At 32.5% G+C, this 18,969-nt stretch overlaps 1 protein-coding gene and 1 long non-coding RNA gene across 8 annotated transcripts in view; one reads left to right on the top strand and one right to left on the bottom strand.

Annotated features, from left to right (window-relative positions):
- Positions 1–18,969, bottom strand: part of LOC140611887 (uncharacterized) — a 160,596-nt gene that overhangs the window by 56,863 nt on the left and 84,764 nt on the right. The window lies entirely within an intron of this gene.
- The window catches only part of DPP10 (dipeptidyl peptidase like 10), a 1,275,784-nt gene that overhangs the window by 1,180,583 nt on the left and 76,232 nt on the right, over positions 1–18,969 (top strand). For all 4 annotated transcript variants that reach the window (XM_072788965.1, XM_072788964.1, XM_072788966.1 and 1 more), the window contains 2 exons: positions 3,219–3,316; positions 11,649–11,772. In XM_072788965.1, the coding sequence (XP_072645066.1) occupies positions 3,219–3,316; positions 11,649–11,772 (222 nt within the window). The remainder of the gene's footprint in view (positions 1–3,218; positions 3,317–11,648; positions 11,773–18,969) is intronic.

The raw sequence follows: 18,969 nt of genomic DNA, 5'->3' as shown, positions 1-18,969 counted from the left end.
ACTTTGGCTCAAAACTTCTGACTTGTAGACATATTCTCAGTGAAGCGTCTCATTTTTTATAATCCAATAAATTAATACTTAAGGATCTTTAACATCTTGCCCCCAGTTATATTCAGTATATTGCAGTCAAAATGTAAACCCAGGTTTCTCTGACTCATAGGTTAAGCTAATCCAGTTCTCATTTTTACCAGCACTATCAGCCTCATCTGAGAAACTGTTAGAAATACAGATTCCCATGTCACATGACATGAGAAATACTGATTAAATCTTGTTAAACAAGCCCTCCAGCCCTCTGTAATTCATTTATTTATTTTTTTATTATTTTTAAAGATTTATTTACTTTAGAGAAGCATGAGTGGAGGGAAATCAGAGGGAGAGGACAAGCAGGTTCCTGAGCACAGAGCCTGTTATGGGGCTTCATGCAGAACCCTGAGTTCATGACCTGAGCCAAAATCAAGTTGGACGCTTAACCCACTATACCACCCAGGAGCTCTCTGGGTAATTCTGATGCAGGTTAACACCTTTGATAACCACTGAGCTGTAATATATATTAGTGTGTGTGTGTGTATATACATATATATATATATATATATATGTGTGTATTACTACATATACTAGTAATAATATATTACTACTAATAATATATTACTGAAAAAATAGGCATGTGTCAGTGTCTTATAAAACTTGCACACAAAAAACAAAAGATAAAAAAATAAAATTTGCACACAATTACGGTTATCTGAGAGTCTTGTTAAAATACAAAATCTTAGGTCCATATACCTAGAGATTCTAATTTTGAATCTGTGTTTGGCCCAGATTTGTGTTTCTAAGATTCCAGGGGATGCTGATGGGTGCTGCCAAAGATCAACACTTTGAATGGCACTACTAAATATTATGTCCCAGCTCTAATTTTTAATATACCTGGTCAAACTAGAGAAATGGCTAGATTGAAAAATATGGATAAAGCCAATATTTTCAGGGAAGATCATGGAAGTTCAATTGAAATGGGAGTGATATGAAAGGGAACTCAGTTTGTATGGTAGGAGGCTAAATTGCCCAAGACAAATGTGCCCAGTTATTTGAGGGTTTTAGAACAATGAAAAGCTTTATAAAATCTGACACCAGAGCCTTCTCTGTGAGACAGGATCATAGCTTATCTTCTAAGAACCCCTTCACTGTATGAACTATTTCCATAATATCTCTTTATAGCTTTGCGTTTTTACAGTAAAGGATTTCCTTAACTCCTTTATTTGGCTCAAAACTTCTGACTTGTGTATGATGTACCACCACAGATGTGCTTGTCATTTTTGTTTAGGACTTTATTTTTTAGAGTGGTTTAAGCTTCACCACAAAATTGAAAGAAAGGTACATATGCCCCCTGCACTCACACATTCAGAGAGCCTCCCACAATATCAGTACCACTCACTACAGCAATACATTTGTTACAGCCGATAAAGCTACACTGACACATCATAATCACTCAAAGTCCACAGTTTACATTATAGTTCACTACTGGTGTGGTACATCCTGTAGGTTTGGACAAATATATGATGACATGTATCCATCATTATGGTATCACACAGTATATTTCATTGCCCTAAAAATCCTCTGGGCTCCACCTATTCATCCCTCTGTCTTCCCTGCCATACTAGTTGTATTTAACAGGCTAACACAGTACTTGAGGACTATAATGGACTATTGATGGAATATATTTTGTTGCTTCTGGTCCTGTTCAACTTTGGGTTTTGTCAATGCCAATTATCTGAACATGGATTTTTCTTTCTCATCTTTAAGTCACTTTTATAATTCTCCTTTGATTCTTGTCAGTCTTCTATTTTGACCCACTTTTAATTTCCTTGACTTTCTTTGTACATCTCACATACTCTTCTCCTGAAATCTCAGCCACACTCCAATGACACATCAGTACTTTGTTTAGGAACACACTGCACCACAAGTAGTCAACTGAATCTATAAATCATTTATTGATGTAAACATTTTCTTACTTATTCAAACTGCTTGAGATATATGGTGAAAAGATCCCTTTTTTGCCCCCTACTAATTCACAGTATATTTAGAAAAACTTTGGGGGCCTTTGCCTGGGAATGAACTGAAGGAAAACCACAGCAGGGAAGGGAATCCTGGGTTTAAATATTGACTTCCTCAGTTATTAGATATCCATCTTCCATGGTTTGCTTAGCTTCTCCATTGTTATCTGGAAAATGGGTATAATTTCATCTTTGAACAGAAGTAAGAATATTTAGTAAGATAATTCATGTAGTGCCTCCACTATAAACTATGAGCCAGAAATATACTAATGTTCTAGGCTAGCTATAACCTATGATCACAATCCTTCTACTCATCTAACTATGCACTTAGTGAGGGCAGACTGCTCTGTGGCCACCACTTTCCGAGGTACACTTTAACACCCCATGTAGTATTCACTAAAGTTTAAAAGGAAACCTAGGGAGAAGGGAAGGAAAAATAAAATAATAATGGAGAGAGAGGCAAACCATAAGAGACTCTTAACTATAGAAAACAAACTGAAGGTTGCTGGAGGGGAAGTGAGTAAGGGGGTATTGGGTAATTAGGTGATGGGCATTCAGGAGGGTACTTGATGTAATGAGCACTGAGTGTCATATGCAACTGATGAATCACTAAATTCTACCCCTAAAACTAAAAAAAGAGAGAGAAAGAGAAAGAAAAGAAAGAAAAAGAAAAGAAAAAGGAAAGTAAACCTATGAATTCTTAATGCAATGGAATGGATTAGGTATTGGGGAATTTTAAGCATGTGCCACCCAGATTGGCAAATCTTATTTATTTTTTATATTTCTTATTTTTTTTAATTAGCCAAGATTTTTTCTCATTGCATTTCTTATCCTATAATGTAAGTAGCAGCTTGTTCTACTAGTTGTTCTGTAAAGCCAGCCCTCCTGGTGTCATTCTAGGGAAAGAACACAGTAGCACTGCCGAATGAATAAACTCATCTTGATTTTCCATCACCTTTAATTGTCTGACTAAAATGCTTGAGAAACAGCAATCTACAGAAACAATTGGAGGCAATCAGGTTGTTGAATCTAAAATCATTTCTACTTCAGAGAAATTAAACTTTTTCCCTGTTCTAACACAAAATTGTAAAGGAATCACACCACATTTTCTTTTTTTCCTCAATATATTTTAATGCTCAATATATTTGTATTACAACCTTCATTTTCTCAAAGGCAGGTCAAATGAATCCAACCATCAAATTATATGTTGTAAACCTATATGGACCAACTCATACTTTGGAACTCATGCCTCCCGACAGCTTTAAATCAAGGTATGCAATTTCCATTTTACTTTTACTTGGAAATGGTTATTTTTACTTCAATTATCATTTTGTTGCAATTTAAAGAGATGTGATCAGCTCAACAAATCCACTTGAAAATAAATATGAGGTTGCCCCATTAGTGCAGGAATGAACTCATTCTGTGTTTCTTGTTGTTCCCAGGGAGCATTTAAAGTTTCAAGGTGATTAGCAGCACCACAAATAACTAAATGTAGTAATGTTGAGAATTAGACTTTTTGTAGGAGATGTGACAGGGAGATGGGGGCAAAGGATAATTTTCTATTGAATGTTCTTCCTGAAAATAGTTACTCCATTTTTTTTAAATGGTCCTCTTTAAATGAGTACAATCTTCCTAGAATTTGTATACTTATTTCTAGCAGAAATTCTCCCCATAGCTTGGGAGTGATTCCCTAGCTTTCTTCCCCAGGCAGGGAAATACAATGAGATATGGTTTCAAAATATCCTACATAAGAAGCTTTCTTATCTAAGAAGTTAGAATGGAGAGAAAAGAGACACATTTTATGTGTCAGAAGCATAATTTCAATATTAGTAAAATCTCCAATAACACAAAATGAATCAAATAATCATGTGGATTTTGAAATTCAGAGTGGTCTTAAACTTCAAGGGTATTCTTTCAAATAGTACAACCCTTTGAAATTTAACAATGGTCCTAGAGATGGAATAGGTAGCTGATTTAGGACAATACTTTCATGCTATTGAATGATATGGGGCTAAGCTCAAACTTTGTTTTGATGCCAGCAACAATCAGTGCTGGGGGACTGATTCAAATATAAATTTCATTAGAAAGTTGTTCCATTAATGTATTTGGGGAAATTCTATCACAGTTGAGGATTTTCACAGACAGTGCTGCCTAGAGTGTGTGGAAATTTTCCCTACTTGTAAAGTTATTAAAAATATATGGACTGTTTACACTGGAAGGGCACCCATAAATACCTAATACAACCTGTTCCTATTTTTGATGGAAAAGATGAATAGGAAAAGATGAGGCCCAGAAAGAAAATTAGTTGGTAACAGAGGGAGAAAATACGGTAAAGCCTGTTTCAAGTTATAGAGCATTTCATGCAGATCATGATAGAAATCCTTACAGGGCCTTTGGAATTGATATTTAGAATGCAGTAGAGTTAACTAAATCAGATAGGAACTCTACTGAACTTTGTCTACCAAACATGAAAGTATTCATCACAAATGAAGCAATTATGGAAGCCATTAGTATTTTATGTGGTCTTATCTTAGCTCTTATCTTTTTCTCTGATTTGTTTAATGCTCAAACTGGAGTGTTTGAGTCACATCTCTTCCACCACTTCGTGACATGAGCTTGGATAACTCACTCTACCTCTCTCTGGATCTGAGTAACCTCACCTTAAAGTAATAATTTTTTATTTTCATCAGTCTTTTGAAATCTTTGAAATGGAAGTCAACTTTACTACAGCCAGCTTTCTGTGTAAGAAAGAGTAGTGATTCTGGACCTTGATTTTATAACCCAAGAGGTTGCAGTGGATTCACCACGTAGATATAGTAATGTCACCAAACACAAAAATTCTTAAAGACAGAATCGGTTGTCATTTATTGGGTTATAAGTTAAGTATATATCTGTAATATTTGAAGTACAGTATCATAAAGTTAGTAATCCATGGCAAAAAGTTATCACATCTCTTTAAATATAAATCGAGAGTATACAGAATAATATACAAGATCCCACTAAGAATGAGGAAGAATCTTGTAGAGAAAAATCTCTTAAATGTAATTCAAGGATGTTGGTTTAGTGATGAACTTGGTCTACAATTTGGGTAGAGTCACGTAATACCTTATATATACAATGCACCAAACAACTTTGCCTTTTCTGCCTCAGGGTCTCATGTAAGTACCACCTGTAGCATGTGAAATGTACCAAAATGTATGATTTTTTATTGAAAAACTCAAGATCAAAGTTTACTTCAAAACTGATATTTTTAAATATTCCCTTGGTTCAGTTATATAGAAATCATTCTTTACTCATTTGTTTCTGGTAGAAAGTTTCAGTCCAAGTCACAGAGGGATAAGAAATGAATTTTAGATCATCTGCATTTAGTCACTCTGTCCATAAGTATTACTTGGATGAGCTCAGAAACATGCAAACATGAATAAAATAGATACATCCATGGTGTGAATCAAAGAAAGTTTCATTCATCTAGCTGCACATAAGATGGAAACCCAACTTTTAATTTTTTTCCTTGATTTTGTTTTAGGATTAACATCTCTAATATTTTATACTTAATGCTTTAGGCATATAGAAATTAACTAGAAAACTATTGTGCCTTCCTAGTTAGAGATTTTAAGAGCTTAAAAATTTAAAAAGATTATACACTCAAGAAGGGTAAATGAAATGCAGTTAATTAAGGGGCTATTAACAAAAATGTGAGTAGAATGAAGGAAACTCACAGAGGATGGGAAAGAACTTTGAGTCTACAATAGGGGAAAGCTATCACTGTCCTCAGGACTGAAGGAATGCGGTGCAGGCTCAATTATGAATCCTGAAGAGGCCTGTACCTGAAGAACAGGATGGACCAGGAGGACCTGTCCACAGATTGAGCAATTCAGTCATTGCCGAACCACACCCTAGTTAGGAAGTGAGTCCTGGGAATTAATACCCCAAACTCTCTCTCCTCTTAAACTTGGAGTTCCAACAGAAGCATTCTACTGGCAAAGCAGCCTCACGGTGGCGGCCAGCCTCTGGAAACTACAAGGAGAGAGTTGGAGAATGGACCTGGCAAATGGAGAATATTCCATACAAATAATTTAAGAATAATATTGGCAGAAGTATATCATACTTTATGCAAGTGTTGGAGATATCCACACCAGCACACAGTGATTTTTCTGAAGACATGTGAGAAGTGTTTTCTCTCCCTGACAGTCTGTCTTTTCCTGTGTGTAGTGTCTTTCTGTCTCTCTGTTTCTATACAGACACACACACACAAACACACTCATACACAAACACATACACACATCTATGATTCATCTAACTAGTGCATGTGCTTCTCCTGCAAACCTGCCTCATTTTCTCATGTGCACTGCGAGTCATTTAAATAATGGTGTTTTAACTAGTTGCATTAGTATATGGTGGACCTGGAGTTTACCCATGGTGACTAACACCCATTTCCCTTTCTAACTTATTTTCCTTTTTCTTCTCCTAATTTACTTTACCATGTTATTCTTAAATCTTTCTAAAGTAACTCAAATTCTTTTTTTATTTTAAAAAATTAAATCTATTAAATATGTAAGTTAAATTTTTGATACCAATATCAGTAGCAGTATTCTCCTATTTATTAGTGACAATACTCCTACAAATTCCAAGAAAGAGAAACCATATTTTATTTTTTTAATGCATAAGTATAAACATGCATTAATTACTTATTAGCAACATAATTTCCCATGCCTTATTAAGACAAATGTCCTCTCCTTTTTTTGGAGTTTGTGTTGTGTTTATAGCTACTCATACATTTGAGATTCTATTTTATACCATTAGATTCTACCTAATGAATAATTCATTCTGGAATAATTTACTTTTACTCATCTTTTGTATGTTATTTAAGCATATACCATATTTTATATTATCTTCAGATATACATAATGGCAATTAATAATAATATTCTAATACTCTTTGCAGTTATAACCTATCTTTTTTTCCTTTTTGATCCTTCCTTTTTTCTACTAAACTTGAACTTCATATGTGACCATCTCTAAGCCTTTTTTCTCATAAAAGCACCATTGTGACAATAACTGTTATTAAATGTATATGTGCACACCTAAGTAGGTAGGAAGATTTAGAAAATACATAGAAAGATGGTCTCTTGGGACTTAAAGTATATTAGAAACTGTGTTCTTTGACTCCCACTCCAAAGATCAAGAATTTTTTAGAATTTAAAGATGTTAAGTCATCTGGTCTGCTGATTATTTGGTTGATTTGATTTTAACAACTCAGGTGTGTAAGTTATTATATGTCTTGGAGAAATATGTCTGCAAGATAAAATCAGCATTCAGTAGACATTCCCTAACACCAGATACTTAAACTCTAGTCAAAGATTGTGAAATAAATTTCAATTCATTTATATTGGTTTAAAAAGAATTTAGAAGAATACCGTAACTTGGAGAAAAGTATAATTTCTTTTCTTTTTTCCTTCTCCTATACTCCATTTTTTAAAAAAAAAAAAAAGTATATTTGTGATTCATCTTTAGCTGAAGATCCTTTATCAAGCAAATTCAGATCATGAATGCAACTTTTCTTCAATAGTGATTCAGCTCATACTCTTTATTTATTGTCTGTGTTGATTCTTCAGAATGTAGCACAATAGGAACTTAGATAATGCGCTTTCCTGAACATTTTAGACCCATTTGGGAGTTAGATGATTCATCTATCTCATCTTAAGAGGAAGGAACATTTTGTAAATTTTTACACTGTGTGTTTAAGGTATTACAATCATTCTGTATCATTATTGGACCATATAATTAAGATTTAAAAATATATATTTAAGTTCTGGTGGAAAGATTTTTTTCCCACCCAGAGCCACCAGGTGCCCCCTAGGTGGAAAGATTTTTTTATAGTAATGAAATGTAGATTTTTCTACAGGCTAGGCAGTTGTCACATTGTTCTGAGGAAGTGATTATCCTTTATATTCAGATATCTCCAGACTGAAGAGGAAAGGTAGTATTTTGTCTTTGGCTTTTCCTTACTCTGTGCCTTTGACATTATTTTATTTACTTGAAATCTTTCTTTAGTAGTCCACTCTTTGTGACTCATTATTCTTAGCATGTATCACCGATGAGACATTGTCATATTACCTGTCACCTGGGCTTGATAGCACCGTATTATCACTGAAGTATGCCTAGTTTATATCTTCCTCTTTGCCAAAGAATATTCCTGTCTTACAAAAAAATCAAATTAAGAAAATGTTCTATGTTCATGGAAATGTCCTAAATGACCCTTCTTACAAGTAATTCATTGTTATGAACAGAGATCTTTGAACTAGGTATGAGTTGGTCATTCATGCCATTACAAGATAGTTATCAGTTGAGATCCTGGATTATCTGGAAGAGAGTGAGCTTGGTGCAACTATATGTATACAAAGAGCAGTGATTGGACAGAAAGCCAGTGAAAATACAGGTGTGACTTCTAACATAGTACCTGTCTGCTGATGATGCTGGGGCCTCCATTCCACATACCCTTGTGAATAATTAGATCTTCTGTGCCAGACCACCTAGCTGATAGAAAGTCTTTCTTGACTTGAGTTTAATACCTCTAACCTGCTTGTCTGTCTCTGTGGCTCAAGAAGATGAGTTCCTTGAAGATTTTCTGGGTAATCCAGAGCCATGGAGACTAGGAACAAGCAGGAACTAGACCAGTTATAATATAAGGAGGGGACACTTCTCCTAGTACTGGTCATGGTATACCAGATCTAATGTGTTCATGAAATGGAGCTCCAGGAGGACAGCCACATCAGCAAAAGACAGGCCAAGGAGTGTGATTTCCAGGTAAGGGCCCTTACCTACTCCCTCATTCGGAGGAAGCTGCTTACTTATGAGCAAACTGAGTAGAAGTATACCTAGAATCCTGGGATAAGGAAAGAAAGAATACTAACTGTATCTTACCTCTTAAGTGCCAGGCTCTATTTTAACTTTCATTTTAGATAATCTCAATACATTATCATGGAAATTTTAGTGGCTTGAAATTACCCCTGAAAAATCTTATAAATTCAATTTTGGAGAGAACTCCCATCTTTCAGATTATAAATAAGGTATATACTAAGTTCACATCACACTAAATTCTGATTATAGGCATTAGATATGTTATATAATAATGTAATATAAATAACCACAATGTTTAATCAAAGAGAAAGATAAGTGGTATAACTATGAATTTATTGTTTTAACTTAATTTTACCCCTAAATTAGCATTCCCTTTAAAAAAATCACTTAATCACCAGATTTACACTGGTTGAATTTTGTTTTTCTAATATGAAATCCTTTTTTAAAAGTTAAGATTTTCCATCATGGATAATAAATATGTATCAATGTCTATAAAGACATTATAAGGAGGATGCTCTTGCAACATTATATTTGAGGGCTACTTTGAAAGGGAAAATACTCAAGATGAACATTTAAATTAGTTTTATGGTTGCAGTTGTTATTAGAAATTATTCATGTTGGTTGTCATCTCATTTGACACGATATGGAATATTACTCGCTTTAACTAATTAAGATAAATTCCTAATTGGGTTTGAAAATTTATGTATACCAGTTCTACCTAGATTTTCCTGTGAATATAACCTCCTTGATTTTGCAGTCTTTGGTCAGTTGTTTTCAATAACCAAATTATTTTTTACTTCAATTCTAAACAACATTTACACTAGTTAATCAGAAATATATATTGTCAGAGTTTAGCATTTCCTTTCCTGATTATAGTATCCATTAATATTTTCTTCCATGCTAAATTCTGTAGATAAATCCATTAAGATTAACACCTATCTTTCCTTTTATAATAGTCACATTGCTGAACATCATAATGCATGCAAAATAAATCAATTTAAACAAAAACAGTAAAAATGAACAGGATACCATTCTTTGAAGAATCACAAAGCCCATGCATTTGACCAAATTAATCCTAAACCAGTTGCATATTTGTTTCAAAGTTGCCTTTGTTAACTATTTAGGGAACTTCATGTTATGATTTCACTGAAATTCTTGGCATTTTCAAGTGAGACTTAGCTGGTTTTGAAAGCTGCCAGATGTCTTGAAGAGGTTGTTGAAGAAATTACGCAGGCTTCACTGTATGCTAAGTTTTGCTTGCCTTCTCCTGACATCTTTGCTTTGATGGGTTAACCAGTTTTCTGGTGGAAGCAGTAGAAATGTTAGAAGTGTAAGATTCATGTAGCTAAATGTCTAACCCACATGTGTCTAAGGATAGGTGATTTGTATCACAAAGCTTTTCTCCCATATATGATTTTTTCTAAGCCCCACAAAAACTGGGTGAATTTTTTAAAAGATTTTATTTATTTATTTATTTATTTATTTATTTATTTATTTATTTATTTATTTATTTGGAGTGGGGAGAGGCAGGGGAAGAGAATCTAAGCAGACTCCCCACTGAGCATAGAGCCTGATAGAGGGCTGAATCTCCCATCTCAAGAGATCATGACCTGAGTGGAAACCAATAGTCAAATGCTTAACTGACTGAGCCACCCAGGTGCCCCTGGGTGGATTAATTTTAAGACAGTGCTCACAGATGGCACTTTAAATCATCTCATCTACTCTGAAACTGGGCAAATTTGTTGGAAGTTTTTTTTTTTTTCTTTTTATCATAAATTGAATTCAATGTTGACCATTGTGTTTTGTCTGTGTGGGTTGAGGGTTTTTGAGATAGTATGTAAATTTCCAATCACAGAATCTATAATGAAAGAAATATAACTAACTATAGGAAAAAATACAAGCTTTCCCAATCTACAATTAGTCTAAAATCATAGGCTTACTAATTAATATCCTCACTATATTGAAAATTCTATAGTCTCTCATCTCCTCACTTTAATACCTCATTTGTTTTAAACTATTTCAAATAAATATTTTAAAAATTAATATATGTGTATATATGTGTTATATATGTGTGTGCATATATACATATGCATGTGTCTGTGTGTGTGTATATGTATGTATAATGAATAGGATTGGGACTGGCCCTTGGCTCACACCTAAGAAAGACCACACACACAAAATAAATAAATGAAAACTAATGACTTTGTCATGCAAGTCCCATCAGTAAAGTGAAATAACATGAAAATCGTGCATAAGAAATATTAAATAAAGAATAAGTTTTGCCTTTTAATTGATTAGTGATTTTATTTTTTACAAAAATAGAATGTAGTTTAAAAATTTATGCTTATTGCACATATTAGTGCTAATCAATAGAAAGTTTTAAAAAATTATTCATAAATGTCTATCATCTTGATTATTTTTATTTTTCTCAAGATCTCCTTTCAAAAAAATAATAAAAATAAAGATCTCCTTTCTAGGATATCATTCATTTTCATATTTATTCTCAAATTTTCTGTAGATTTGTATGTGTATGTATATATACACGTGTTTACATACACACATATTTGTATTTATATATGTGAGTATTTGGAATAGCAGATATGCATGTATAAATAGAAATTAATATGATTTTGCATCCTCAAAGTGTTTCACTTATCCTTGTATATAAAATAGCAATTGTTTATTATTGGTACTCTATAGGTTCTCTGCTGTAAATGTAAATATTTTTTTGTTTCCAAACTAGAGAATATTATATCACTATGGTTAAATGGGTAAGCAATACCAAGACGGTGGTCAGATGGTTAAACCGGCCTCAGAACATCTCCATCCTCACTGTCTGTGAGACTACCACTGGTGCTTGCAGTAGAGTAAGTATAGTTTACTTTTCTTTATGCTTAAAATGAAGTAGTTTATGCTATTCTCTGAGGGATATCAGGCAATCCATTGTACAAAGACCAATATTTAATTTCCAGAGGTAGTTGGGAGTCATTCTATTAGAAGAATATACTATAATCCATAAATTATCCAAACTTTGAAGTGAGAAATATGGATGATAAGCAAAAGAGAACTATAAAAAATGAATTCTTGTATAGTATAAAAGAGAGTCTAAGCCCCATTACTTTAATCCTGAAATATGTCTTTGGCCTTGGTTAACTTGTGAATGTGGAATGTTTTTCCTATCTTTTTGAAACATATTCCAAAACTTCAATTTTTTTGGTAGTTCAGATTAGTCTTCTAAAATAATGGAAAGTGTCTCCGTTTTTAACTTAAATAAGAAGAGTAAAAAAGAAAAACTGGTCCTTGAACCACTGTGTTTTGAAAGTAGGTTGTATTTCTATTTCTACAATCCGTTTTTATAAACTCTGCAATAAATACTATATGTGTAATTGTTTTTTAAAGTTCTTAACAGAAGGTATACTGTAATCAGTTTAAATTGTTGCACTGTATCCCTGTATTGGTACTTAGTAAACTATTCTCAATTATTTAGCAACAGAATTTTCAAACTTCTGTTTCTGGACAGGATAGAGTAAATGTTGCCAGCCTAGCATCACTGCTGTAGTCAACTATAAAACTATACAAAATGTATTAAAAAACTACTCTCAGATATTGGACAATAGCAGGATCAGGGCATAAATAGTAAAATAATGTAAATATGTAAGATAAGCCTAACTTCCTGTAGGGAACATGCTGATATGTAGAGTGCAAGTTAATGGAGTCCTAGAAAAGCACAGTGGTATCACTGATCCAAGGAGGCAGAGGGAATCAGTTTGAGGCTATTGTGATGGGTGAAATTTGCAGGACAAGTACCACAAGATCTGGAGCTATAGAGAGAAGAGCTCTGGCAATCTATGTAAAGGACCTCTTAAGGCTTTAGCTCAGTGCGTAAGCCTGCAAGTACAGGATATGCTTCACAGGGAGAGAAGCAAATATAGAACCTGCAGGTTGCACAATGCTTGGAGACTTTGGAGTACCAAACAACAAAAATAGAGAGCTCTCACTGAAAAACCCTTTGCATTTTTCAACTCACAGCCCAGAAAGAAAAATGCATTAGAAATAAGGCTGTTCTATACTCTTTACAATAAACTTTTATATTAAATTTCAAAAGGATCAAGTACATGCCTATAAATTAGCTGTCTTCCTAGAACAAAGTTTACTCTTTTAAATGGAGAATTAAAATTTAAAATATCAATTACACAATCAAAACATACTATATGTAGAAAAACAGAAAATATAACCTGCCCCCCCAAATGGTTATAAAAGCAGACTTACACAGAATAGAGATATTAGAAATAACCAATATAGAATTTTCTAAAGGTGATTGAAAGATATTTGGCAAATTAAAGGGTGGCCCTAATTAATAAATAGATGAGAGATTTGAGTAGAGAAATAAACTTTAAAATACAGAACAATGGAATTTCAGGAACTAAAATGAACAGTATCTGATATGAAAATGTCTGGACAATGTCCAGACAATAATGTCCAAACACAAATTGGACATTGTTGTAGTCAGGGAAATAAAAAAAATTCAAACTGAAGTCCTGAGGGGGAGGAAAAACCTGAAAAAAAAAAAAAAAGGAACAAAGCCTCAGTTACATATGGAATAATTTGAGCTGATATATATGTAGGATGTAATACACACAGAAGGCAAGGTTTGAAATATTGGAGCAGGAAAGAAAAATTAAGAAACAATGACTTAATATATCCCAAATTTGAAGAAAAACCATTAACCTATATATCTAAGAAGTTAGCAAATCCCAAACAGGATAAAAACAATGAAAATAAGCAGACACATAATATTCAAAGTATTGAAAACCAAAGACTAAGAGAAAAACTTTAAAACAGCCTGAGAGAAAACATGTTACATATGGGGGAATAGAATGATGAAAATAATTGCCTCTATCTTATTGGAAATGATATAAGCCAGGGAGCAATAGGATACATTTTTTAAAGACTCAAAGAAAAACAATGTAAACCAGAAGTCTATATCCTATGAAAGTATCTTTCAAAAATGAAGACTGACATTTTCAGATAAATAAGAGCTAATTCAGCACAAGTATATCTGCATAAATACCATGAAATGAAGTTATTCAGTCTGAAAGAAATAGCATCAGATGAAGACTCAAATCTAAATAAAGAAAAGAAAGGTACCCAAAATGGTAAATATGTGAGTAAAATAAAATAAAAATATCTTTTAGTTTTTGTTTTTTTCTAGAGGTAATGGATAACCTAAGTAAGTTAAAAGTCAACCATGCACAGTAAAAGAAACAGTCAACAATAAAAAAAAAAAAAGAAAAGAAAAAAGAAAGAGAGAAAGAAACAGTCAATGAATTGAAAAGCTACCCTGTGGAATGGAAGAACATTTTGCAAATCATGCATCTGATAAGGGGTTCATATATAAAATATATAAATAACTCATACAACTCAGTAGCAAAATAAAACAAAAACAAACAAAACAAACCAAAACCCCAGTGATCTAATTTAAATATGGGCAAAGGATCTGAATAGACATTTTTCCATAGAAGATAATAAAATAGCCAACAGGTATATGAAAAGGTGCTCAGCATCACTAATCATTAGGGAAATGCAAATCAAAACTGCAGTTGTTTATTGCCTCATGCCTGTTAGCATGGCTAGTGTCAAAAAGACCAGAGATAAATGCTGGTGAGGAACTAGAGCAAAGGGAACCCTGTGCACTGTGTTAAGAATGTTATGTCAGTATAGTCACTGTAGAAAAAAGTAGGACAGATCCTCAGGAAATTGAAAATAAAATATAATACAGCAATTCAGATTCTGGATATGTATCTAAAGGAAGTGAAATCACTATCCCAGGATATATCTGCAAGCCCATGTTCATTGCAGCATTACTTACAATAGCCAAGATGGGGGTAGAAAGCAAGTGTCCATCCACGGGTGGATGGAAAAAGAAAATGTCACAAATATATGCACACACGCAGGTACACACACAAATGCTATTCAGCCATAATAAAGAAAGAAATCCTGCTATTTGTAACAACAGAGGAGGGACCTTGAGGGCATTTATTCTGAGTGAACTAGGTTAGAGAACAAATACTGTATGATCTCACTTATATGTGGAATTAGAAAAAGAAAGATTAGACTTTGTTTGCCAGAGGTGACATGATGGTAAAGGTAAGGAAGCTGTGTGAAGGTGATTAAAAGGTACAAAGTTCTAGTTGTAAGATAAGTAAGTTCTGGGAATGTAATATACACCATGAGGACTATGGTTAACAATACTTCATTTATGTTTGAAAGTTGCTAAGAGAATAAACCTTAAAAGTTCTCATCATAAGGGAAAAAAAATGTAGTTATATGGGATAGTGGATGTTAACTAATGATATACATTCTCACTGTGCTATGCAAACTTTATTAGACACTCTAACCAGAATAACTTGGCAAGGAATAAATATCATAATGATTCGCGAGGAATAAATAAAATTCTCTTCATTATTGCATAAATAAAAAGTAGGAAATCTACAAAAAACACAAATCCAAGAGTGGGTCACAATTCACAAGTCAGTGTACCAACCTAAATTGTTTAATTTCTTGATTTCGATCATTTTACTGTAAAAAAAAAAAAATGTACACAGGATACTGTCATTTTCTTAAGAAATGCTTATTGAATTATTTCGAGGTAAATGGATATAATACCTAAAAATTTCTATCAGATTATTTAGAAATAAGTTATATTTCTAACTTCTAATTAATTTTGAAAAAAAAATACTTTTGCCTTCCTTTCAAATGGTTTAGAAACAGTAGAGGGATATAATAATAAACAAATGGAGCAAAATATAAATAAATGAGTAATATGTCTAGAGGATATGCAGATGTTTCTTGAACCAGTCTTTAACTTCTCTGTAAGTTCGAACTTTTTTCAAAATAAAGAGTTGAGAAGCAACAAAATGTGTTTCTATATATTCATAATATGACAATGGAAAATAAAAATGCCACTAAAAATTTTAAGACATTAAATACGTAAGGATAAATTTAACAAATAGTGTGCAAAATCCCCATATTGAAAACTACAACATTTTTGAAAGACATTAAGGAAGACCTAAATAAATAGAAGCTCTATGCTGGAATTGAAAAGCTGGATATTACAGATGGCATTCTACTCAAAGTGAACTGTAGTTTCAATACAATACAAATTCCTAGAAGATTAATCAATTGATCGATTGATTGATTCATCCGGTAGAAAAGACAAGCTGGTTCTAAATGTATATGGAAATGCTAAAGATCTGATGAGCTATACAATCTTGTAGAAAAGCAAAAAATGTTGGAAGTTGCATTACTGGATTTCAAGAATAACTAGAAAGCAACAGAAACTGAAAGATTGTAATGGAGACAGAAGAACACACAAATAGATCAACCGAACTAATAGAGTTTCTAGAAATAGATCCATACTTATATGATCAAGTGATTTTTAACAGAGGTGCGAAGACAATCCAAATGGGGGAAAATGATGCTGGACCAATCAAGAACCAAATGAAAAGTACAATGGTATCTGGCACCTATCACATACCATATTCTAAAATTAATTTGAGATAAATTGCAGTCCTAAATCTAAGAGATGATACTGTCAATCTTCTAGACAAAAATATGGGATATGACTTTGTTATACTGAATAGGCAAAAGGTCATTAATCATAAAAGAAAAAATAGTACATTAGACATCATCAAAATTAGAAACTTCTCATCAAAAGCACCATTAAGAAGTAGCTAACTGCAGAGTGGGGGAAATATTTTGCAAAATGTGTATCTGACAAAGAAATGTATACATCTCAATAATGAAAAGACAAAGCAATAAAAAGATCAAAAACTGTAAACAGAAATGCATAAGGAAGTAATAAATTCATGAAAAAGTATTCAACATTATTAGACATTAGGAAAATATAGATTAACTCATGATTAGATAATACTACATACCATTACAATGACTAAAATTAAAACAAAAAGGTGACAACATTAATTATTGATGAGGATGTAGAAAATTGCAGTTCTTACTCTTCATGAGTAGAAGTGTAAAATGATACAGCTACTTTAAAAATGTTTTTGCAGTAAAGTTAAACATACACATAAAAACATTATAGCTTACGTATGTATATATAATATATGTTATATATGTATGTAGATATATAGATAGATGTATAAATATATATATATATATATATATATATATATATATATATAGTCCATACTTCAGTAACTCCATTCCTAGATATTTGGACAAGAGAAAAAAAAAACTGTCCAACGAGGCTTTGTTAAAAAAAAATTTTTTTAGAGAAGCTTTATTTACAGTAGCTAAAAACTGGAAACTAATTATCTATTAACAAGGAATTAATAAACAGAATGAGCCATATCTATACAACAGAATTCTGCTCAGCAATTGAAAAAGAAACAATACTGATAAATGCCCAGCAATATAAGTGCATCTCAAAAACAGTGTGAAAGAAGTCCCACTCAAAAAAGTACATAATACATAATTTCAATTATCTGAACTTCTAAAATAGGCAAGACTAATCTATGGGGAAAGAGTTCAGAAGAGTGACTGCCTTTTTGGAACCTCTGGGAAGGGGCATGAGAGAAGATGTGAAAGTGTGAAGATCTTATATCTTGATGGCCTGTGAATATATCTGTTAAAACTCATCACAAACACTTTAGAGCTATCCATATCACTATATACAAGTTATTCTCCAATATTAAAGCATAATTTGTAAGGGGGAAGAAATTTGTTTTGATTGGAGTGATAAGCATAGATAGGGAGATAAAGTTGATGAGTTAGTCATTTACTTACTGGATTTGACTAATGCTCTTTACATTTAGCTTGTATTAATAGGAAACTTATTTCAACCATCATCTGATAGGCTGATAGGATTTCACCATTTATTTGTGAAAGTATTCTGCACCATTTTTTATTCAGCTAAGTACTACATCATTTAGAAATTGGCATGTGTATATTCTAGTCAGAGAAAACCTGTCATCTTTTCTATATGATGATAATCTGTATATGTATTGGCAAGAATGTATCAAAATGCTTCAGAAGAAAATAGATATAGGAACCCAATCATATTATTGATTTGGTACCTTATTGATATTGTTATATTTCTTTTCTTTTAAATTTTAAAAATTTATTCATGAGAGATAGAGAGAGAGAGAGGCAGAGACATAGGCAGAGGGAGAAGCAGGCTCTCTATGAGGAGCCTGATGTGGGACTCGATCCCAGGACTCTGGGATCACGACCTGAGCCAGAGGCAGATGCTCAACCACTGAGCTATCCAGGCATCCCTACATATTATATTTCTAATATATTTCTAATCCATTATGAACTTAAAAATTATTTTGCTGTCTACTATATTGAGATAGTAAGATAAATGCATGTGAAAACTTTGGACTTCAATGGATTCTAACAAAAGAGTAATACTAATGAAAAGTGCCATTGATATATTTTTGTGTGTCTATGTTTTATAGATACCAATAACCAAGGATGGTTATTGCAGAGATGCAAATAGAAAATCAAGGAATATTTTAGTTAGATGTTTCCTTGATATCTATATGTAGAAAATCTAGTGAAAAAAACATAAGAAAAAAAAAACATAAAAAAAAAACATAAAAACAGGCCCTGAAAAGAGAAAGTGTTCGATTATAATGTAATAATACAGCTTTGAAAGATAATAGTGGTAAAAAAAAAAAAACTATAAATAAACTTTTATAACAATTTTAAATTATACCTCTGCATATATGTAAGATTGGTAACATACTGTGTTTAGTTTTCTTCATTTAAATATTTTTATTATAGATTAATTTTTTCTAGAATATTAGACTTTCATAAGTTCCTATATGTAAACATTACTAGTAAAACTTACTGTATCTACACATATTTAATTTAAGATTAAATTAATCTCATTTTGCTTTGTGAAATATGATCTTGGTTCTAATCATTTGCAAGATTACCTTAATGGTACATAAAATTTTGTCATTTCAAATGTTTATTTTTCCTTAAGAAAAGAAAATGACTATGATGGAGAGTGGATTAAATGTTGAAAGAACATC

The sequence above is a fragment of the Canis lupus genome, chromosome 20 (genome assembly GCF_048164855.1).
Source record: "Canis lupus baileyi chromosome 20, mCanLup2.hap1, whole genome shotgun sequence".
Classification (NCBI taxonomy): Eukaryota; Metazoa; Chordata; class Mammalia; order Carnivora; family Canidae; genus Canis; species Canis lupus.
This window is presented reverse-complemented; position numbering and strand designations above follow the sequence as displayed.